The sequence below is a fragment of the Camelus dromedarius genome, chromosome 3 (genome assembly GCF_036321535.1).
Source record: "Camelus dromedarius isolate mCamDro1 chromosome 3, mCamDro1.pat, whole genome shotgun sequence".
Classification (NCBI taxonomy): domain Eukaryota; kingdom Metazoa; phylum Chordata; class Mammalia; order Artiodactyla; family Camelidae; genus Camelus; species Camelus dromedarius.
In genome coordinates this window covers 96,595,072-96,618,142 of record NC_087438.1, presented here as the reverse complement: position 1 = coordinate 96,618,142, position 23,071 = coordinate 96,595,072, and the positions used below count along the sequence as shown (strand labels likewise).

At 39.2% G+C, this 23,071-nt stretch overlaps 1 protein-coding gene across 3 annotated transcripts in view; it reads right to left on the bottom strand.

The window, feature by feature from the left end:
* Positions 1 to 1,792: 1,792 nt before the first annotated feature.
* KDM3B (lysine demethylase 3B) overlaps positions 1,793 to 23,071 on the bottom strand; it is a 59,528-nt gene continuing 38,249 nt past the window's right edge. For all 3 annotated transcript variants that reach the window (XM_031449101.2, XM_064484326.1, XM_064484325.1), the window contains 13 exons: positions 16,654 to 16,761; positions 15,487 to 15,614; positions 13,956 to 14,235; positions 12,946 to 13,202; positions 10,308 to 10,574; positions 9,348 to 9,519; positions 8,868 to 8,958; positions 8,605 to 8,735; positions 7,807 to 7,926; positions 6,656 to 6,795; positions 6,198 to 6,374; positions 5,573 to 5,707; positions 1,793 to 3,224 (listed from right to left, as the gene is read on the bottom strand). In XM_031449101.2, coding sequence (XP_031304961.2) covers positions 3,144 to 3,224; positions 5,573 to 5,707; positions 6,198 to 6,374; positions 6,656 to 6,795; positions 7,807 to 7,926; positions 8,605 to 8,735; positions 8,868 to 8,958; positions 9,348 to 9,519; positions 10,308 to 10,574; positions 12,946 to 13,202; positions 13,956 to 14,235; positions 15,487 to 15,614; positions 16,654 to 16,761 — 2,087 coding nt within the window. In that variant the 3' untranslated portion in view covers positions 1,793 to 3,143. The remainder of the gene's footprint in view (positions 3,225 to 5,572; positions 5,708 to 6,197; positions 6,375 to 6,655; positions 6,796 to 7,806; positions 7,927 to 8,604; positions 8,736 to 8,867; positions 8,959 to 9,347; positions 9,520 to 10,307; positions 10,575 to 12,945; positions 13,203 to 13,955; positions 14,236 to 15,486; positions 15,615 to 16,653; positions 16,762 to 23,071) is intronic.

Below are 23,071 nucleotides of genomic sequence, written 5' to 3'. Positions count from 1 at the left end.
GCGGCGGCGGCGGCGCGCCCCCCTGCACCTGCTGTCCGGGCATGCGCCTTTGACCCTCAGTACCCTACCTTCCTCTGATCGTTTGTTCACCTTTCTTGGGTTTGAAACCTTGGGCTGAGGTCCTCAGGAGCCCTACATGGTTTCATCCTGACACCCCAGCCCACATCCTAGCCCTCCTACCTTGCCCACATCAGGCTGAAAGACTTAAACATCCAACGAGGAATAATAGCTAGGTCATATTGAGTACTTACTGCATGCCAGGCCCTCTGCTAAGAGCTTCACACGCGTTCACTCACCAATCTATAAGGCAGGGGTTATAATTATCCTCATTTTGAAGATAAGAAAATGGGAAGCTTAGAGAGGTTCAATAATTTGCCAAGGGCCACAAAGCCACTAAGTCATGCTGCTAAGATAAAAACTCAGGAAGTCTTACTTTAAACAGGGCTACGTCCACCAACTGCTAACTAGCAAACCCTCCTCCCTCATCGCAGGATGCCAAGACACCCACCTAGGAACTCCTGAAGCCAAAGAGTACAGGGGCATCTGCCATGCTACCCCATCTCAGCCGTCACTAATCACTCCAGTTGGAAGAGGACCACACCCAATCTAATCTGCATTTTCAGATTGTCAGTTCCTAAGCTTTGTAGGGGAACAGCGCTCTCAAGGCAGGTACCCTGCGGCAGGGGAATCATCCTCTTCCTCAGGAGGGGCTGCCTGGGGTCTAGGTAGGAGATAGATCCAGGGGCTCCCGTTTCACCCCCGTCAGCAAGCACTGGCGGCAGTGAATGCCCTAATTCTGAAGACATTTATATCCAGAATGTAGGCTAGCCTGCCTCCTGATTTTCACTGAAGCAACAAAACTCCAGCAATTTCTGCAACCCCCCTCCCCCATCGCTTTCCTTTCCTGTCCCTTTTCAGAGCTTCTGCATTCTTTATGTGGAGGTGTAATCCTCTGGTGATCACAGCATCCACCCGTGGCCATCCAGGCTGAAAGGACATGTTCAGAACTCTGTATTTCAGTTACAGTCCTATTCAAACTCAGTATCCTTGAACCACACAATGGTCTATTTCCACCCTGATAATTGTATTTCCAGGCTCACACACTTTGGAAGATGTTTTCCCAATAGGATTCAGAGAAGCAGCCTCTGATGACCCCTCTTGCTATTCTTTCCTTTTTTTTTTTTTTTTTTTAACATTTTTTACTGATTTATAATCATTTTACAATGTTGTGTTAAACTATTCTTTACAACTTCCTCTTCAAAAGGCCTTTCTTCTAATTGGAACATAGCCTGTCCTTGCCCCTCAGGCCACTTTTAATCGCTTCTTAATAAACAAGAATAAATCTCATCTGGGTCTTCTTCCACTAAATCGGAGGTAGATCTACAGCTACATTTTTTCATATGTAGCCAGGCCTCCTATTTTGAGGAACCTCACCAATGACTGCCCAAAACCTTGCTCAGGCCATTCCCCAAGGCTTTTTCCCCTCTGACAGCTCCAGGAAGGTAGGTACCCACCTTTCCTATCTATAGTGCATAAACTATAGAAAGCCCATCTTTGCTCCTACCCTCTGATACATGTAGTACCTTCCCCTCACCCTCAAGGCCTCAAACCACAATGACTTGGCACTTCCTTCTCCCATATGGGCACAAATTCAGGAAGCAAAGAATAAAAATTGGATGCAGCAATGTAACGATGATATGAAAATGAACCATTCTCCATCTCCAACCCCGCCTTAAACCTGGCCCTGCTTTTTAGAATGGCTGGCACAAGGAAGAATTTACTCCACTCCAAACAGATTTGTTAGATTTTTAATAAGAACATGGAAATCCCAATCAGCCCTTCAACAAAATTAAAATACAGAAAGTGAAATTAAAAGTATTCTACAGTAAATGACTTTTATTAAAAAAAAAAAAAAAAGTAACTGTGAACATATAAACAAGCCTGCAGGGCACTACAGTACAGCCAGGAAGAAGATAGATACATTTTCCAATGTACCCATGGGCCAATGAATCCCATCATTTTCAAATAAATTCTTAATAAAACTCCACTGAGTTGGAAAGTTTTGCTGAAAATATTTCTAGACCAAAACCTCCCCAAAACAAAAAGCCTCATGTAGGAAAGAAAACTTTCCTTTGCGTTTGGAACTGTAAGAGGAGTCCCAAGGGAACGCTGGTAGTAGGTGAAAATGGTTCCTGGAGTCACCAGTGTGTGTATGCATGGAACACACCACAGCTCAGACATGACAAAGTTCTCAAGACAGCTGTTCCCTCAAGATAGGACTGAGATGGGAGGGGGAGAAATTAAAAGAATCCTAAAAAGCCAATCCTTTTAAATTCTGCTTTGGCTGATTTTTGTGCTATAATGGGCAGTTGATTTCTAAAAATCTTATTTCTTCAAAGAGTTTTATCGAAAGGAAGACTAAATGTAATGTGCCTCTCCTCATAATCCAGGAAAACAACTGTGGTATTTCAAAAATTCTAAAAATATCTACTTTCATGAAATAGTAACTATTTCACTACAAACCTATTTTTCACTAAATACACACGTTTCCTAATCCTGGAGCCTCCTGGGAAAAGCAGTGGATTCTCCCTGGGTCCCGCAAGACTCCAGTGCTCATGGGAGAGACAGTTGGGAATGGCTTCACCCTGCTCCCGGGATGGGCTGTGTCAGAGGTTGTGTGCAGAGACACTGTCAGGCTTCCACTAGGCATGTTTAAGCAATTAGCCTCCACTTGTACCAGTTATGTGATTCCCCCTACCTCCAAACACATTCCCACCTAACTAGGCACGAGAGAAAACAAAAAGAAAGGTGTGCCCACATTCCTGGTTTCCATGAATCTCAAATCACGAGAATGTGCAGGAAAGCCCAGCGATGTTCAGGCAATTCAGAGTCCCAAAAGGCCACAGGATGGGGATGTGGCACCCTCGGCTTGGAGTCTGAAACTGTGTGTGTGAACAGTGCAACTTTCCTGTGTCAACCTTCAGTGTTGAGGCAGCGTAGAAAAGAGTGACTGGAGAGTTTGTAATACTGACCACACTGGCTCCAAGTGAAGGACCTCTGCTCCAGCAGAGAACCCTGCCGTTCTCTGTATGTGTTGTGAGTAAAAGACCTGCTTCACAGGGGAGTTTGGAATTTCTCCACACCTAAGACCTTGCCAGTTTGGATTCATGAGCCTTGAGGGTGCCAACAGCATCTTTCACTGCATGATAAATGATGTTCTTCACCTGGAGAGAGCAATCAGCACAGTCAGTTCATGGCAGCCACATAACTGTGTTCTGCAACTGAAAATTATATTCTACACTGACTAAAAACCTACTGATTAGTGAGGAAAGCCCTCAACCAGGACTGTGTGCTTCCCAAGTCAATCCCAAAGATGGTTTACAAAGTCACACAGGATATGTAGTCTATATTTTAAAATGGATGATGAAATCATTTGAAAGGCTATATAATCACCATCCTCTATGTGCTTACTATGTGCTGTGCACTATTGCTAAGCTCTTTATGTGGACCTTTTTTTTAAAGCTTGGGAACATGATTATATTAAAATATTTTTTTCATTTTTAAAAAATTGAAGTATAGTCATTTTACAATGTTGTGTCAACTTCTGGTGTACAGCATAACAGTTCAGTCATACATATTACATACATATATTTGTTTTCATATTCTTTTTCATTATAGGTTACTACAAGATACTGAATATAGTTTCCTGTGCTATACAGTATAAAGTTATTGTTTATCTATTTTATATATAGTAGTTAGTATCTGTAAATCTCAAATCCAAATTTACCCCTTCCCACCCCTTCCCCCTCTAGTAACCATAAGTTTGTTTTCTATGTCTGTGAGTCTGTTTCTGTTTTGTAAATGAGTTCACTTGTCTTTTTCTTAGATTCCACACATAGATGATACCATATGTTAATCTTCTTTCTCTTTCTGGCTTACTTCACTTAGAATTGCAATCTCCAGGTCCATCCATGTTGCTGCAAATGGCATTATTTTATTTGGACTTTCATTTAATCCTTATGAGGAAGAAGATTCTATTATTATTCCCATTTTACAGATGAGAGGTGAGGTTCCATGGTTAAGAACCTTGCCTAAGGTCCTATAGCTAATAAGAATGCACTAAAACAACAGTGGCCGGGTTGGATTTATTGGGTATTTTTCTCTTTTGTGTTTATTTGTATTTTCTAATTTGTCTAAAAGAAACAAATATAGTGTGTGAAGTAGGAAGACACAATAAAGTTATTAAAATAAAGTGAAAACACTAAAGACAGTTTTAAACCAAGATGGTGATTATTTCTGAGGAGGTGGGATGGGAAGGTACATGCAGGCTTCAATCATATAGCTGCTGTACACATACATGTTGTATAGGCAGTATGTATATGCTGTTTTACTTCTTAAGCACACAAGCCCCTTTATACTATTCTCTATTACACTTTTCGTATTAATTCAACAAATACTGAGTATCTACTATGTGTCAGATACCGTGCTAGGGAAAGGCAGTGAATAAAACAATAAAATCCCTGACTGCATGGAGCTTAAACAGTTTATATTCTAGTAGGGATGGAAACAGATGAAATACATGGTATGTTAGATGGTAAAAAATACTATAAAAAAAAAAAAAGCAGTGACAGAGGATTGGAAGGTGACAGGTTGCAAGTAGAGACCTAATGCAGGTGGGATCTGAAATACGTATGCCTGAATAGTTGCACTAGAACTAAATATCAATGTTATCTATTTATCAGTGTGACTGTACTTTGTATAAAAACTTTACGGTTGAAATGTTCCATAATTTTGAAAAAGGACAGCAAAACAGATCAGACTCAGGGTTACGGGTGATTAAAATCTACCAGCAACCAAGAAAAGTCTGCAATCTCACTGGTCACTGACCCAGGAAGACACACTTGAGACTCAGGCTTGATGGAGAAAAACAGGCCACATGTGAGAGGCTGGGAGAGTGCCTATTCAGGTTGCTGAAGTTCTGCCTGGGGAATGTTGGTTCCTTATTCTTTGTTCTTTTTATATTACTAAAGCATCCAAGGGTATAAACGATGAAATTCTGCCCTTAAAGTTCCAATCCATTTCTGAGCAGAGGAAAACCTAATCTGATTGTTTAGATCTACAAGGGGGAAGTAACTGTTAGGGACATGGATTAAAGTCCTTAGCAGAGCTCTAAGGAATTGAGTCTACACAGAAATTTGCTCTGAGAAGCAGCTTCCAGGAAACAGGTTTAGAACACACTGCCACAGTGCTTTTCCCATCTGACTAGGGTAGTCAGTCTAGTCAGTTACTAATACTGAAACACTGTTTATCTTCCAGGAGCAGAGAAATAGAAGACTGTCACACTGTAAGTGATGAGGTTAAAAGATTAGTATTCTCTAAAAGCAAACCTGAAGAGTACTGATTAAATACTTCCCGGTGGGAGGACTCCATATCCCAGACATGGTTCCCTTAATTATTTCTCTACAGTTACACTGCCCAGATAGTATCTTTAGGAAACAGAAATGTGCTTCCTGTGTATGCAGCCTAGGAGGAGATGGGAAGACAGAGTGTGGGTGGAGAGGGAGTATTTTACCTGCAGTTTATCCTCATGGTTTGTATGAGTGTTAGAGAGATGCCTGAATTCCTGCGTCAGGCGGAAACAGTGCTTTACGTGTTCTGGAGATACAAAGTCTTCTGCTACTTTTATGCAACTGTATAGATTGTGCACCTGGGAGAGGAAAAGCAGAGGCAAACATCAGGCATTAGAGATTCAATGACACACAGAAACTTCCATCATAAAAAATTTTTACAAATACTTCTAATATTCCACTTGTATAAAAACAAATGCAGAAAAACTGTAAGTATAAATTTATAAATGAAAATGTTAGTACTGGCACAGAAATGGATCTAGAAAAATACACACCTAACTGTTAACAGTAGGCTCCTTCTGGGGAAGGCAGGATGAGGGGACTGAAAAGGGATATGGCATAGGTAGCTGAGCTGAGACTTTGACCCTTTCTTTAATAGTCTCCCTTATTTATTTAAACATTTTTAAGTGATCATTTAAAATTACATGGGAGAAAATTAAAAAGCAAAAACTAAGTTGCAGTTTAAGAGCAGTCTAATTCAGCCATTTATAGCTATTGCCAAATTAGCAAGAAATCAGAAATAAGGAAGCCAATGGAATTGTGGAGCCCCTTCCCTAAGGTGGAACCCACCTGGTGTGGGGCCCCAGCAGGTATAAAGACGGCATCTCCCAGGAACTGAACAATGGCCCAGCCTTGCACACCATATTCCTCATAGAGCCGCTTACGCAGGGTCTGGTCCAGGTACCAACTTTGGTCATGAATTGGATCATGATCAGGGGGATTCTCTTGGCCTTGTTCTTCTCCAACCTAAAGTCATGACCAAACCCCAAAGATGAAAAAATCAATAAATACATAAAAATTATTAGTAGCATAAATCCAACTTGCTGTAGTAATGTCACTGGTGGGCCAAAGCTTTTACTTTATTCTATTCAGTATCCTCTGAAGTGCAGATTCAGCCCTTTGGGTCATTTTGACAAAGGGCACAGGTCTTCAATGCCATGGGACTCCACAGGAGAAACCCCTGGGCAGGCTGTCTCAGCATCCCTAGACCCTTAATCTGTGAGCTGGGAGTTCACCCAGGAACATACCTTTCGGAGCAGCTCCCGGATCTTCTCTGCATCCTTGGCTGCATAGATGTGCCACAAAGCACCAGGTTTCTCCTTTCCATCATGAATCCTCTGCTTTGTCACCTCGTCAGCATCTCCCTCATCAATTGTCTTGAGCACCTCTGAAAAAAGCAAAATGACACTTTCCAATGTAATCAGCGATTTCAGTACCTCTGAGTGAAGCAAAATGTCCAATTCAAACAAGTTTAGTCCCCACTATTCTCCAATGCTTTGGAATAATATAATATAGAACCAAAGAATCAAAACTCACATTGCCCTAAACTTCCTATACATAAGAAGAGCGATTCTAATCTTCCTTACTTAATAGAGACTCAGCATTTTTTGGAGGTATAGTTTTCCTTTAAAACATATCTCCTGCTCAAACTGTGTAGCCATACCTTATGTTCAAACTGCAGGTTATGTCCTGCTGTAAGTAGACTAACTGTACACTTTCTCAAGACCTCTTCAAACTCTAGGATCCTATGGATTTAAGGCCATGAAGAGTAAAGCTTCTCTGGCAAGTTAAGAGGGTTGGTTTCTAATCTTTATCTGTTGTAACCCATTAAAGGACAGTACAGGAGAAGGATCTGCAAGTGTGTAGCATCAAAAGCAAATGAGTGGCAGGAAATATACCAAAGAAATGATACTGATAATCCCTGAACCCTGAGATTTTGAGTTATTTATCTTTAAAAATTTTGTTTTTTAAAACTTTCAAGATTAACACACATTAATTTTACAGAGACAGCAGACTGCAAATGCAGCAAAACATCACTTTTATGCTTCATTTTTCTGTGCAAGTGACCTGGCTTTTTCACCTGTCACCCCACAGTTGAACTGGCTGATGGAACAAGTAGGCTGGTTTGCCCTTTCTTCTTTATTCCCCTTTGTGACGGTACATACTCAGTGTTAAAGGGCAGCATTCCCAAAAAGAGAGTAACTCTGGTCAAAGATACAGAAGTACCACTCATCTCTGCTACAATCATACCTTTGTCTGGGCACCTACTACACATCAGGGCTGTGAGAGATTTAAGAAAAAGCCATTGGCCCTGACTGAGAAGAAAGACACTCCACCCCCATTTTACTCCTGAGGCTAAACCTCAAGCTCCAGAAGTACTGGGTTCTAGAAATCATACCTTCATCATGAGCACCCTCCCCGATGGGGATCCCAACATACACCATTACATTAACTGCATCAGACACATCTAAGTGAAGATTTGTTGTGCCAACTCTTCTATCTTCCGCTGTTATCAAGCCTGAAGGTAAAAAGGAAGACATGCAAGGTGAAAGGGCAACATTCTGAAAACTACATTATAGATCTTACAAGTGAAAACATACTCAAGGATGCTCTTAAATGGGTAACGCTGGGAAAATGAAGTATATGTGTTTATCAATAAATAATTGCCATCTCTTTTCTAGTGTTTTAAGACTGATTTCAAGCTTAACTGACACTGTCATTAGCTTTGGCCACTGAATCAATTCTATCCTCCCAAATGATCTCTCCTTCAAAAACAAAGCAGATACAGGCATTATGAATATTCAAATGAAGTGTTGCTTTCACAGTGATTTAGGATGATTTCACAAAGAGGTGGTTGTATAGCACAGTACTCAGACTTTCATCCTTTTTTTTTTTTCACTTTTATCTTATAAAGTATCTTCAAAACTAAGAATCACATCTCCTTGGATGGAATCTTTGAGAGGAAACTTTCTAACTACTGTATATTTAACTTATGGACTGGGCCTATCTGGCTGTTATGGAAATCAATGACAAAAGCAAACATATTAAAAACTATTCTGGATATTGTTAGTTTCTCCAGCACCTGCCACTTCACCGTGTATCACCTCTACACATAACCCTGACTACCAATCTCCCTCTATGGGTGAAATAGAAACAACAGTGTCCAAAAAGGTCAATTATGGCCTCTCCCACATACCGTAGGCATTGTACATCTTGGGTCCCAGATCAGGCCTTACAAAGTAGCTGGGTAGCCTAGAGGCCAGATTAAGCCTGCCATCCCGTTTGGTATACTCTGGCAGGGGAAGGTTCTCCATTAGATCTTCAAACCTACAAAAGAGGATGAAAGATGACTTAGCTTGTTAGAGGGTAGGGGAAGAAAAGAGGCAGAGTTCACTTTTCTGTGATTACTTTGTAATGGCTTCAGCAAGGCACAGGTCTCTCAAGATGACCTTCACTAACCTTGTTGGCATCATGTCCCGAAAATCTTCCCCAGGAGGCCAGTCCTTGAGTTTGAGCACCATTGGCTGCCCATCTTCAGACCTCAATCGCTCTGGAAGACAGAAAGCACTCCTACAAACATCTGCTGGGTTGGCTGCTGTCTGAATCTCCAGTGACTAAAAGGTTTAGGGGACTAAGCTCTTACTTTCAGACTTGTAAACCCCCATAATGGACTAGGTGGGCTTTGTTTTCCCCAGCCACTGCTTTAGTACATACCACATTTTTCCATCTTGAACTGAAAGTGCTCCATACATCTTGTGTGATCATGTCCAGGTGTGCTCTAGGAGCCATGTGATTGCCAAGTGACCTACCTGGCTAGCACTAGGAGGGAACATTCCTCCCGCCAAGAGGATGTAACTTGTCATTTCAGGGGTAGGGCTGGGCATAAAGATGCTTACTTTCTAGTATGCCATTACTAAACCAGATATCAAAGCTACTTACTGCAAATGATCTCGAAGCCATCCCAGAAATCCCGGACTTTCACATCAGAAATTATAGCACAGTTCCTGCAGTTCACCAAGTCCACATCCTGGTCTCCAAATTCCTGGCTAAAGGCTTCTGGCTTCCAGAGTTCAGACTTGAGCTTTTTATGCACCCCTGAAACCAGCACTGGCTGTGGAAACAAAAATATCTCTATCAGAGCCATTTAAGAAATACGTTTAGCTCAGGGCTAAGGGAGAGAATAGGAGGGTTTTTTGTGGACAGCCTCTTCTTCTCCATGACGATTTACTGTTCCCTCCCAGTTTCAGAATCTATGGATTTCAACACGTCAGCTACAGCAAATGGAAACTACTACTCCATTACTATACTTGATTCTCACTGCAGGGAGTGGGGGAGAACCCTCAAGAAATCACTTCTGTTGCTCTGGTATCTATCACTATTTTGAGGTGAGAGGATGAAAAAGTGACAAATGCAACTCTGAGAATATGTCCTCGCATCTAGAATGAAAAATTGTCCAGACAATTCCATAATCTTCCCCTTCCTCAAGTATCTGCTGAAGTATAAAAACCAGGAAGTGCTATTACACTATCACACAGACTTGTGTGGCCTTATAACATTCACCTAGCAAAGTACCACCCACTTGCACCCCCTTTGCCTCACTCCATATCACACTTTAGGATTTTCCTCTAAAGGTGTTATTAATGCCAGATCACAACCTCAAAGGAATTTTAACTGCCCTTTTAAGAACACAGAGCCACACAGCTGAAAATAAAAGGATCCACTATGTATTTTTAGGAACCTTCTGATTTTTAAAAATCCAAGAAAACTCGAAGTAGCAACAAACTTACTATATGTCTAAATCTCCTTGGCAAAAAATCTCCCAGAGAGAATTGAAACTACCCTGGTAGCTATGGTGGGTAGGCACACAGGTGACTCTGGGAACTGCTTATTCTTGCTCACCTGGCCTTGCTTCCAACACTCCCGGAAGATCTTCCAATTGTTTTTGTTGCTGGGGTCATGGAGACAAAGAAGTCTTCCATCACAGAGCCAGGAGTGAGAGGTGTGGGGGTCTAGCACATTTAACCCCATCACCATCTCCTTCACCTCCTTTTGGGTATCAGTCAAGTTACAGGCACGCTTTGCAGCATCTGAGGTTTTCTTATTTTCTACCACTGAGGCAATGATGTGATCAAGAAAGTTGGGTAGGCTGGCCTTGTTCTTCACTCCCTGCCAGACACAAATCCATAAGGTTAGTATGACTGAGACACCACAAAAAGCACATTCAAAAAATATCTCTCACATTTGTATTCACAAGTTCTGATCTACCTGATTAAATTTCATAAAATTTACATAAAGGTCTTTTGTAGTTGAAGGGGAGAATCTATTAAAGTCTATATTTTATAATTCTCTATCCTTCATATTTTGCTTTATATTTATGAAAGAGAAGCACAGAAAGATTCCCTGTGCCATAAGAGATTTGAGACCTAAGAAATATCTTTGGTATTCAGCCCTGTTTTAAGCATATGTCTTCAGACTGCAGGGTTCACAAAATGCTGGAACTGAGTGGAAAAGAACATTTACTTTGAGGGTTATGAGTTTTTTCTGGCCAGCATGCCCATGGGATATAATACTTCAATTAAGTAACTGACTTATCAAGGCAGTGATTTTTTTTTTCAAACCAGGGCCTGGACCCCAATAGAGGGCTGTACCAGAGTATGCAAGAAAACTATATATTCTCAATGTAGTCACCAACTCCTCAGTTCTTCCCCTACCAAGAATCTCTCATCTTTTTCAGCTGGTGGGAAAGCTCAGGCCCAAAGATGAAGGTGATGTACCTAATGCCACAGAACTGAAGGAAGGGGAGGGCTTTTGTGAACTTAACCCAATGCCTGAAGTATCACTAATCATTATCTCTATAGAGTACACGTAATCATATAACATCCTGGGAAAATTAAAAAAGAAAAAGGATAACTGGGAGTTGGAACAAGTACAAATAAAACAGAGCTCAGAGTATTTTTTTTTAAACTTATTTATCCAAAAGAGAAACAAATAACCCACACTGTATAGGGCTCAACCACCCACAGTTCATCAAATTTCAGTTATCACTCATAAAATAGAATGAGAACCATGTTTATGTACTTGTTTGAAATCATCTCTGAGATATATTAACTGAAAACAGAAAAGCAATGTGTAAAAACATTTGTGTAAAAAAGGGGGAAAAAAACTATGTACATATGTTAATATCACTGAAAGGACACTCATGAAACAGTGGTCATCTACAGAAAGGAAGGCAATAGTGGGAAAACGACTTTTCAATATAGCTTTTAAATTTTGTACCTTATGAATTTATTCGTTCAGTAAGTGCTTACTAAATATGAAACACTGTGGCACTAGGACTATAGTGGTGAATGAAACAGACAAAAATGCCTTCAATTGGAGGTGAAACAGACAATAAACAAAATATATAGAAAGTCAGATGGTAATTAGTGCCATGGAAAAAATAAGTGCAGAGGAAGCAGATGTGAGTGGAAGATGGGAATGATATGGACTTTTAAAAAGGGTGATCTAAGAAGGCTTACTGAAGTGGCGACATTTCAGGAGGGAAGAAAAGAAGCTGATGATGAAGCCATGTGGTGGCATGGGAAAGAGAGTTGTAGGTGGAGGAAAGGACAAGTGCAAAGGTTCTGTAGAGGGAGAGTGCCTGGCCATATTCAAAGAACAGCAAGAAGGTGGATATGGCCAGAACAGAGGGGACAAGTGGGAGAGTGGTAGTTAAGGCCAGGGAAGTGAGGGGAAGTTAGGGCTAGAACCTTATAGCCCACTGAAAGGACTCTGCTTATATTATGAAATAGGAAGCCCTTGAAGGATTTCAGGCAGAGGTGACATGATCTGACTTATATCTTAAAAAGGGTGACTCTAGCTGCTGTGTTGAAACTAGACTATAGAGTAGAAAGGGAAGAAATAAAGAGGATCTAATCTGTAAGGAGTTTACTGCAAAAATTCAGGCAAGAGAGGATGTTAATTCAGACCAGAGAGAAGGCAGTGGAGGTGATGAGAAATGAGTGGACTCTAAATACATTTTGAAGATCAAACTGAAAGGATCTGCTAACAGATTAGATATGAAGATGTGAGAAAAGGGAGTCCCAAATGACTCCAAGACTTTTGGCCGAGGAACTGGTTGCCACTGATTGAGAGGCAAACTAAAGGAGGAGCAGGATAACGGGCAGATCAGGAGTGTGGTCTCAGATGTATTACGTTTGAGGCATCTTTTAGATATCCAAGAGAATATGAATGTACTGCTCTGGTTACAAGAAAAAATTTTTTAATGTCTGTTACTGTCAAGAAGATAAATTTCTGCTGATGACTAAAAAATTTCAACATCTCAATTTCTACTGACTTCCTAACATGGCACAAAAGGTTTGCTACTTAAAACGATCTCAAACATTTCCAAAATTTAATATAAAGAAAGATCTCGTCAGCTGGACAGATAATGTAGAGAACACAAATCACCCACATACTCTCTAACCCAGTTACCAGATCTCTGATGGTTCCTTCATGGAAAAGCAGCAAAGGCTAGAGTTGTAGAGAGGACACTTACTGCTGAGGATGTAGAGAAGACCGGGGGGAAGGGTATGCCTGTGTCCAAGGGGGTTTGAGGAAGCTTTCCGGGCCCGGAGTGAAGGAGGTCTCGAAGGCTAGAGCCTTCGGTTTTGTTGTTGGAGGCAGTGGGACCCAGTAACAGACTGTTAAAAAGCTTTGGAGTCAACGGAGAGACCTTTGCAGTAGAGTTGAATGAGTCCAGCCCAAAGGGTGAATGAGACTCTTTACTGAGCACCGACCTCAGGGACCCTGCTTCTGTAAGAACATAACCGGGAACAGCATTAGGCACAAAAAGGAATAAATACCTAGCAGGCAACTGACTCCTAAAAATAAGCCAAGTGGGAAGGAGGAAAGACTCTCCCCTCCCCTGCCCCCCAAACTACGTACGGTTTGTCTGGGCCAAGCCTGACGAGCTATGACTATGGCAGGTCTCATGGCCAAGGAGAAGCTCTCCTACTTCTTCCTTTTTTTCCAGATCTGGATTTCAAACTTCCTTTTGTTCCCATCCATCTTTCGTCTCCCTCACTTTCTAAGAGAGTGTTTCTTCAAGTGGGTCTCCAGTATACTTGTATTGGAATCACCTGGAGTGCTTGTTAAAAATGGAGATTCTTGGTCTTACTCTAAGAGATTCTCTCATTTAATATTTCTGGGGTGGGGGGAGGGCACAGGAATCTGCATTTTTAACAATCCCCCAGGTGATTCTTGTGCCCATTGAAAAACAAATCTAGCCCTTAATCCTGGCTGAGTTACAGAACCATCTGGGAGGCTTGTTAAAAATCAATTCTGACTAAAGAGGTCTGGGGTAGAGCCCAGGCACCTATGTGCCTTTTTTAAAAAAGCTCCACTTCTAGAAAGAAGTTGAAAGAGATTCCCTCATTTTACGTGGTCAGCCAGAGAAAGCAAGTAGTATGTTTCATAAATGTGGATGGTAATGTGTGAGTCTGAAGAATCCCAGAATAACTCAAGTGTACCACCCACAGGCAGGGAAGAGGCTTGTGTTAATCTCACCTTTTGTTTCTTCCTTAGCCTTCTGAGTTGCTAAATCCGCCAACCAGTGCAGGGCAGAGGAGGGTGGGGCTGTGTCAGGGCAAGGGGGCCTGATGGCTTTTAGCTCACTATTGCTATTTGACGTTGAACTGTCTGCTTTCAGAGGCTCATCAGATCTGATGTCAGTGCTGTTGGCTTTGGGAACATGGTCGGTCTCTGGTGGTGTTACTGATGCAGTTCCTCCTCCACCTGAGAAGGTGGTTTCACTTCCAGAAGAGGCACTAGGGTTTATGCTAGGAAGCTAAAGCACAGAAAGCCAACATGATTAAAGTGCTGTCCTTGTGCAGAAAAAAACATAATGCAAATAGTAATGGCTGCTGACACTAAAGAGGTCTGGGAAAACAATTTGAAACTGTCCCGTAAACTGCTATCTCATTCATTCATTCATTTAACATATTTACTGAGTCCTACAACGTGACAGAAACTATGCTAGTTTCTCTGGAAAGAGCAGTGAACAAGACTTGAAAATAAAACAGGGTTTTTGTTTAGCATGCCTGAGGCTCAGTTTCTGCAATGGCAAATTGGTGATTATAACTTGACCACATACACACAGAGCTGTTCTGAGGATTAAATGAGATAGTATATGCAAAGAGCTCAGCACAGGGTCTGGCATACAAAAATGCTCAATAAAATGTTTATTATTCTATTATTGAATTTTCTAGATGGTTTGCTCTAATATGTCAACTCTACTGAAAATATATCTTGATATCTCTCAGCATTAATTCATTTTTTTTTTTAAATTGAAGTATAGGCAGTTACAATGTGTCAATTTCTGGTGTACAGCATAACATTTCAGTCATACCTATAAATACGTATATTCGTTTTCATTTTCTTTTTCGCCATAAGTTACTACAAGATATTAAATATACTTCCCTGTTCAGCATTATTTCTTGTATATGTTATTGATCATGTGTTAGTGGCATTCCTGGAAAGCCATCTAAATGTAAGCAGTGTGTGTGGTTTTTATTTTCTTAAAATAGCCTCTTATTCAAAATAGTTACCATCAAACCGGAATGACCTCCAACTCTGACAGAGCAAGAGAAAAACCACTGCCTCTCTCTGGAGGCTCTGGATTGCTTTCAGGGTAGAAATATTCCAGATCAGCAGACCAATAGTCACATTTTTGTCCTCAGTACCTAATACGACATGGCAGGGACCATGCACACAGACAGGACTATATTCCTTGTGACCTTTTCTATACTCTTCACCTACTCAAGGATTCTGAGGTATAAATCTTGACATAATGCAAATACTCTGTGCTATTTATCAGCCAAGCCAGAATTGGTTTTGAGGACGAATGAAGAGAAAGTCATTCCAGTCAGGGAATTTAAAGCCCCTGAATAACATCTGGGGCTTTCTCTAGACAGGATTTCCTATCCCCTAAATCTGTAGGAGTCCTACAGCAGCCTGGGACAGTGGAGATGAAAATGGGACATTTCCTAGTCCTAAGAACTTAAGATTCTCTCAGTTGTACCTGTACACACTACTTTACCTGTGACATCCCGTTAGTGACAGCAGGTCTCAACACAGATTTGTTCTGCCGGCTAATACAAGGGCAGTTTGCTTTTATTCCCCATTTGCCCCGGGCAGCATGTACCATATCTCCAATATTGTAAAGAGCTGAAAAAAGATAATAATAACAGTTAACCTTAGATTGCTTGAATGTGCCAGGTATTGTGCTAAAGACCTTCTTTATATGATCTCCCTCAAGCCTTACCACATTTCAACAAAGTAGCCGATTTTACCCTCAATTTTTGACAATGAAACTGAAGCTCAGAGGAGTGAGGTTATTTGCTTAAGTACATAAAGTTGGTAAATGAAAGTACTAAGACTTTAACCAAGGTATATCTAGCACTAAAGTTCTGTGCACTTGTAACCACTAAGCTACATTCTCTCCCTCCTCTAGTAAACATTAACAAGGTGTCCTCCAGCCGAAACTGTAGGGGTAGATTCCTTAATAGTTCAGCATATGTCAATATTTTGAATTGTATACTTGAGATTCATGTACATTATTGTAAGTTATACCTCAAAAAAAATAGACCAATATAAACTTCACACAAACATTTAACTAATGCTTAGATCAGCAGGGAGCAGGCATCTAACCACTGCACTCAGGGAGCTCTTCTGCTTGAAAGCACTGGGGTATAAAGGATCCAGGGGGTACCTCCCCAAAGTGGAGGAGAATATGGGCAGTAGATTCACCAACTTCAATGTGTATATGTTAATGGAAGTATGAAGCTGGAAACAGACTTTCTGGAGGAATCACTAAAGTAAGCTACCACATGACCATTCATTCCTACTGTTAAGCTGCCTTCTTTATGGATTCAAGAGGTTTGATTAGCTTTAGCTGGATTTTTACAAGCCTAAAACCAAAGGTCTTTCTAGAAGTGAGGGGACTGGCTTTTTCTATTCTGCCAACTATAGGAATGTAAAATGACATCTGAAAAGCAACCAACCTCTTCCACTAGAAAGGTGAGGCAAAGTGTGTGCACTAGCTGCATACAATCTAACATTTCTAAAGATTCAAATTCTCAGAGAAATCTGGTGAGGCTTAAAAAAAGTCAGGCTGAGATAAACCATTTCACCAAATTTTATGGTAAATTATAGCTCAATTAAAAACATCCCACCCGAACAAATCTAAAAAAAGTAATTCCCTTACCTGTGCCAGGGATGATCTGTGTGGGCATAAGATTCTCTGGTTCATGGGACTGCCCCTTTGCACACTTCAACCAGGAGAAAACTTCTTCATCACCCATCTCTTCTGTCTCTAAAACAGGAATGAAATGACTTCACTTATTTTATAAGGGTCACAAGAGATGTATCCTCACTGAGTCATAGTTTCAGACTCTAAAGGCCAATTTTCTCATGGGTCAAAGAAGATAACAGCTAACACTTAAAAATGCTGCTTCACTGAGGTATAATTCACATAAAATTAATCCAACAATTTAAAAGTGTACACTTCAGTGAATTTCGACAAATGGAGTTGTAGAACATTATCACAATCATGACATTGAACATTTCCACCCCCCACCTGAAGTTCCCTTCAGCCCTTTGCAGTCAATTATCTTTTCTTCAAACCCTGGCCACCAATGATAAACTTTCTAATACTTAAGTACTGCGTTTTCTAGAATTTCATATAATTGGAAGCATTATAGTATGTCACTTGTGTGGGCTTTTCTGATTTAGCATAATGATTTTGAGATTTATCCATATTATTGCATTATCAGTAATTCATTCCTTTTTATGGCTGAGAGCTATTCCATATTATAGATGTACCACATTTTGTTCACCCATTCATCAGGTAGTGAATGGTTGGACTATTTCCAATTATTGGCTATTTTTTTAAACTTTTTTTTTTTATTGAGTTATAGTCAGTTTACAACATTGTGTCAATTTCCAGTGTAGAGCACAATTTTTCAGTTATATATGAACATATATATATTCATTGTCATATTCTTTTTTACTGTGAGCTACCACAAGATCTTGCATATATTTCCCTGTGCTATACAGTATAATCTTGTTTATCTGTTCTACATATGCCTGTCAGTATCTACAAATTTTGAACTCCCAGTCTGTCCCTTCCCACCCACCTCCCCTCTGGCAACCACAAGTTTGTATTCTGTGTCTATAAGTCTGTCCAATTATTGCCTATTATGATAAAGCTGCTACAAACGTTCAAGTACAAGCCTTTGTGTGGACATGTTTTCATTTCTTTTGTAAATACCTAGAAATGGGATGGTGGGTTATATGGTAAGTTTATGTTTACATTTATAAGAAATGGCCATACTGTTTTCCAAAGTGATGGTACCAATCTGCATTCCTACCAGCAATGATTAATAAGTTTTAGTTGCTCCATGCCCTTGACAACACTTGGTACTGTCAGTTTTAAAAATTTTAGCTATCCTAGTGAGGACAGTGGTTGTGAGGATAGTCGTGAGTAATGACAGTTTTTTCCCATCTGTTTATTTTCCATTGACCTACCTTCTTTAATTAAGTACCTGTTCAAATATTTTGCCTATTTAAAAACTTGGTCATCTGTCTTGTTATTGAGTTTAAGAGGTGTTTATTATGGATGTAAGTCCTTCAGCAAATATGTGATCAGCAAATCTTTCTCCCAGTCTGTGGCTTGTCTTTTCATTTACCTAATATCTTCTGAAAAGCAGTTTTCAAATCTGATTTCTTTTGCTTTTTGTGTCTTATCTAAGAAATATTTATCTAACCCAAGGACACAAAGATCTTCTAATTTTTTTCTAGAGGGTTAGAGTTTTAATTTTTATGTTTAGGTCTATGATTTACTAGAGTTACTTGTTTATAATATGAATAAAAACAGAAGTTCATTTGATTTATTTGAATATGGATATACAATAATTCCAGTACCATTCGCTGAAAGGACTATATTTCCCCATTCAATTATCTTATCTTGGCACTTTTGTCAACTAATCAGTTAACTGTTTATGAGTGGGTTTACTTCTAGGATCCATTCTGTCCATAGTGTCTTGATTACTGTAGCTTTATAGAAAGTCTTAAAATGAAGTAGTATAAATCCTCCAGCTTCATTCTTTTTCAAAATTGTTTTGGTTAAGCTAGGTCTTTTGTATTTCATATAAATTTTAGAAACAGCTTGTCAATTTCTATAAAAAGGCCTATTGGGATTTGGATTGTAATTGCATTTAACTGCAGATCAATTTGGAAGAACTGACATCTTAATATTCAGTCTTCTATCCATGAATATGGTACATATCTCCATTTATTTATTTGGTCTTTAATTTCTCTTAGCAATATGCTATAGTCTTCAGAATATATGTCTTTTACATATTGGCTAAATTTTTCCCTAATTGTTCACTGACAGCAAAATAGAACTGAATTCTGTTATGTTGACTTTGTGTCCTGCAATCTTGCTAAACTTATTTACTAGTTTTGGTAGCTTTACTGTCAATTTCTTGGGATTTTCTACATAAATGATTAAGTCATCTGAGAATAAAACTACTCTTTCCAATCTATATGCCTTTAAAAAAATAAATGCTCTTCCTTGTCTTTTATTTCTTCATGCTGCCTAATAACTTCAGTTCAATGTTTAAAAGAAGTTGTGAAGAGGCGACCTTCTTCCTCTACTCCTTATTTCAAGTGGAAAAGTTCAATCTTTCACATTATGTAAGATGTTTCTATCTATATACCTAGTTTAGTGTTTTTTAACTTTTCTTTATCACCCCCCCCCCAAAAGAATCTTTTTAGACTTCTTTTTTGGTACTTGTGCTACCCACCACAAGAAATTTGAATACAAGATATACTGTGTATCTGTTTATTTGTACCATTTTATTTTTTTGGTTTCATTTTTCCTCATTCTTTTGAATTAGCTGAATATTTTTAATAATATGATTTCATTTCCACTTTTGGCTTATTAGCTATTTCTCTTAATTTTTCAGTGTTTGCTCTAGGGTTAGTAGTATCTTTAACTTATCACAGTCTATCTTCAAATACTATACCACTTCACAAATAGTCTAAGATCCTTAACAAAATATTTTCATTTCCCCCTCCTTTCCTTTGTGCCATTAGTACAAATTTTAGTTTTACATACATTATAAACCCCGTAATACATCATCACTACTTTTGCTTTAAACAATTACCTTTTCAAAAGATTAAAAATAAGAGAAAAATGAAATAACAAATGTTGGCAAGGATGTGGAGAAAAGGGAACTCTCATACACTGTTTGTGGAAATGTAAATTGGTGCAGCCACTGAAGAGAATAGCATGTAGGTTTCTCAAAACACTAAAAATAGAACTGTATGACCTCGCAACTCCACTCTTGAGTATACATCTGAAAAAACCAAAAACACTAATTTGAAAAGATAGATGCACCCCAGTGTTCATAGCAGCATTTTTACAACTGCCAAGATATGGAAGCAACCTAAGTGTCCATCAATAGATGAATGACTAAAGAAGATGTGGCATATATATACAATGGAATTCTACTCAGCCATAAAAAAAGGACAAAATTTTGCCATGTGCAGCAACATGAATGGAGTTGGAGGGCATTATGCTAAGTGAAATTAGTCAGACAGAGAAAGACAAACACTGTATGATATCACCGCATGGAATCTAAAAAATATAACAAATTAGTGAATATAGGGGGAAAGGTATAGCTCAACACGTAGAGCGCATGCTCAATACCCCAGAGGTCCCGGGTTCAATCCCTGGTACCTCCTCCTCCTCCAAGCTGAAATCAATGAAGAAATCTAGTTACGCCCCACTCAAGAAACAAACAATACCAGCACAAATGAGTGAATATAACAGAAAAGAAGCAGACTCACAAATACAGAGAACAGTGGTTACCAGTGGGTGGGGGGGTGAAATACAGTGGCTGGGGAGTCAGAGGTACAAACCATTGGGTATAAGATAGGGTCAAGGATGTACTGTACAACATGGAAAATACAGCCAAATTTTGTAATAACTGTAAATGGAAAGTAACCTTAAAAATTGTATAAAAATTTTTAAAAATGTAAAAAATAACAAAAAATTGTCCTTTATATGTATCCACATATTTACCATGTAGAATGTTCTTCACTTCTTTGTGTAAATCCAAATTTCCGTAGCATATTTTCTTCTGCCTGAATAACTGCCTTTAACTTTATAGCGTGTATCTGCTGGTGATGAATTCTATCAGCTTTTCTTGGTCTGAAAAACTAGTTCACTCTTGAGAGATATTTTCACTAGGTATGATTTCTAGGTTAATGGGTTTATTTTCAGCACTTCAAGATGCTGTTCCACTGTCTCTGGTATATAGGTTTTCTGATCACTCTTATCTCTGTTATTTTGTACATAATGTACCTTTTTTCCTTTGGTGCTTTTCAGATTTTCTTTTTATCACTGTTTTTCAGTAAGTTGATTATGATGCATTTTGGTGTGGTTTTCTTAATGTTTCTTCTCTTTGCAGATTATTGTTGGGTTTGTGGTTTAATAGTTTTTTTTCATCAAATTTGGAAGTTTTTTGGATTTATTTGTTCAAATATTTTTTCTGTGTCTGCCCTCCTACCCTTTCTCTTTCTGGAATTCCAATTATATGTTTGTTAGACTGCCCAATACATCCTATAGCTCAACAAGGCACTCTTCAACTTTCTTTCTTCTCTCTGGGCTTAGTTCTGGATAGTTTCTATTGCTGTCTTCAAGTTCACTGTTTCTTCTGCAGTGTCTAATCCACTACTAATCCCACCTAGTATAATTTTGTGGGGGAGATATTTTTCATCTTTAGAAGCTTCATTTGGGTCTTTTAGAATAAAAATATCTATTTTTCTCCTCGTCATTTCCTTTGTGTCCTCAAGCAAATTTAAAAGATTTATAATAGCTGTTTTAAGGTCCTTTTATAATAGTTCCATCACCTCTGTCATTTCTGGATTTTTCTATCAGTTGGGTTGGTTTTTCCCCCCAGATTACTGGTCATATTATTCTGCTTTTGTATACCTTATCATTCTTCATTGAATGCAGAGCTTTGTAATTTTGATGTTTCAGAGCACTGGATTTTCTTGTAGTCTTTTAACACATTGATTGCTGATTGTGGATCAGGTGCCCCTGAGGAAGCACAATCATCCCCCATATTTGTGGATGTGGTGATCAACATGCTAAAGAGTGTTTGGTTTTAGTCTGGTGTATAACTAAGCAACTTGTAGATCAGTTTGATCCTTCTGAGCTTGCTTTACACTCTTTATGGTGGTTCCAGAGCAGCCTTTATTCTGGGACTACATTAGTCTCACTACTAAAGGTGTGACTCTTTTGGATTCTACCCAGTGTTTCTCCACTGTGGCTGATGGGAATAGAAGCTGTGAGTTCAGTATACCATTCAGTTGATTGCCTTGAGGACAACTTCGTCTCATGCATGTGCAGATCTATACATAATCAAAAAACAGGTGATTTCTCTGCAGATCTCTGGTGTTCTCTCTGTGCAGCTCTGACTTCTTCAGTACATTGCCTCACTCTTCTTAGATTCTGATCTCTGCCTAAACTCAGTGAAACAGCCAAACTCTATGTTAGTTGTCTTTCCTTGTGCTAAAAACTAGAAACTGCCTCCAGGGAGTAAACTGGGACAATGGTACGATTCACCTTGTTTCTTTCCATTTCTTAGGGTTCACAGACTCATGCTACCTGTTATCCAATATCTGAAACTGTGGTTTCACATACTTTGTCTGGTTTTCTAGTTGTTTATGGCAGGAGGGCAATTTGCATAAAAGCTCATCTTTCACAGGCAAAAATGGAAGATCTAATAACTACATAACATGTAGTACCTAGTGGATGTCAGGCCCTGTGCTAACCATTTTACATATATCTCATTTAATCCCACAACAATGTTGTGACAGAAGTACTCACATTATCTTTGCTTTATAGACAATGAAACTGAGGGTCTGAGGGCTTAAGAAACTAGCCCAAGTTACCATAGATGGTATAATAAGATATGGAAGTAGGATTCAGATCCCAGTAGCCTAAGCTCTAAATCATTATATTACAATGGTTACACTGTATCTCAGAAGAGGGAAGAATGAGGAAGTCAAGGCTCAAGGAGGAATCTTGGCATGTAATATAATACAGTAAGAACAAAGTGAAGCAAAGGATTTGAATAGACATTTCTCCAAAGAAGGTAAACATATGGCCAATAAGCACATGAAAAGATGCTCAACATCATTAGTCATCTTGGAAATGCAAATCAAAACCACACAACGCCATACTACTTCAATAGCCAGTTTGATGACTATAATCAAAAAGACAGATAATAACAAGCGCTGGCAAGGATGTAGAAAAAGTGGAATCCTCATACATCACTGGTGGGATTATAAAATGGTGCAGCCACTTTGGAATACAGTTTGATGGTGCCTGAAAGGGTTAAACACAGAACTGCCACATGCCCCATCAATTCTACTACTAGGTATATCCTCAAAAAACTGAAAACATATGTTCACACAAAAACTTGTACACAAATGTTCCTAGTGGTACTATTCATAATGGCCCAAAGTAGAAACAACCCAAATGTCCATCAACTGATGAATGGATAAAAAAAAAATGTAGTATATCCATACAATGGAATATTATTTGG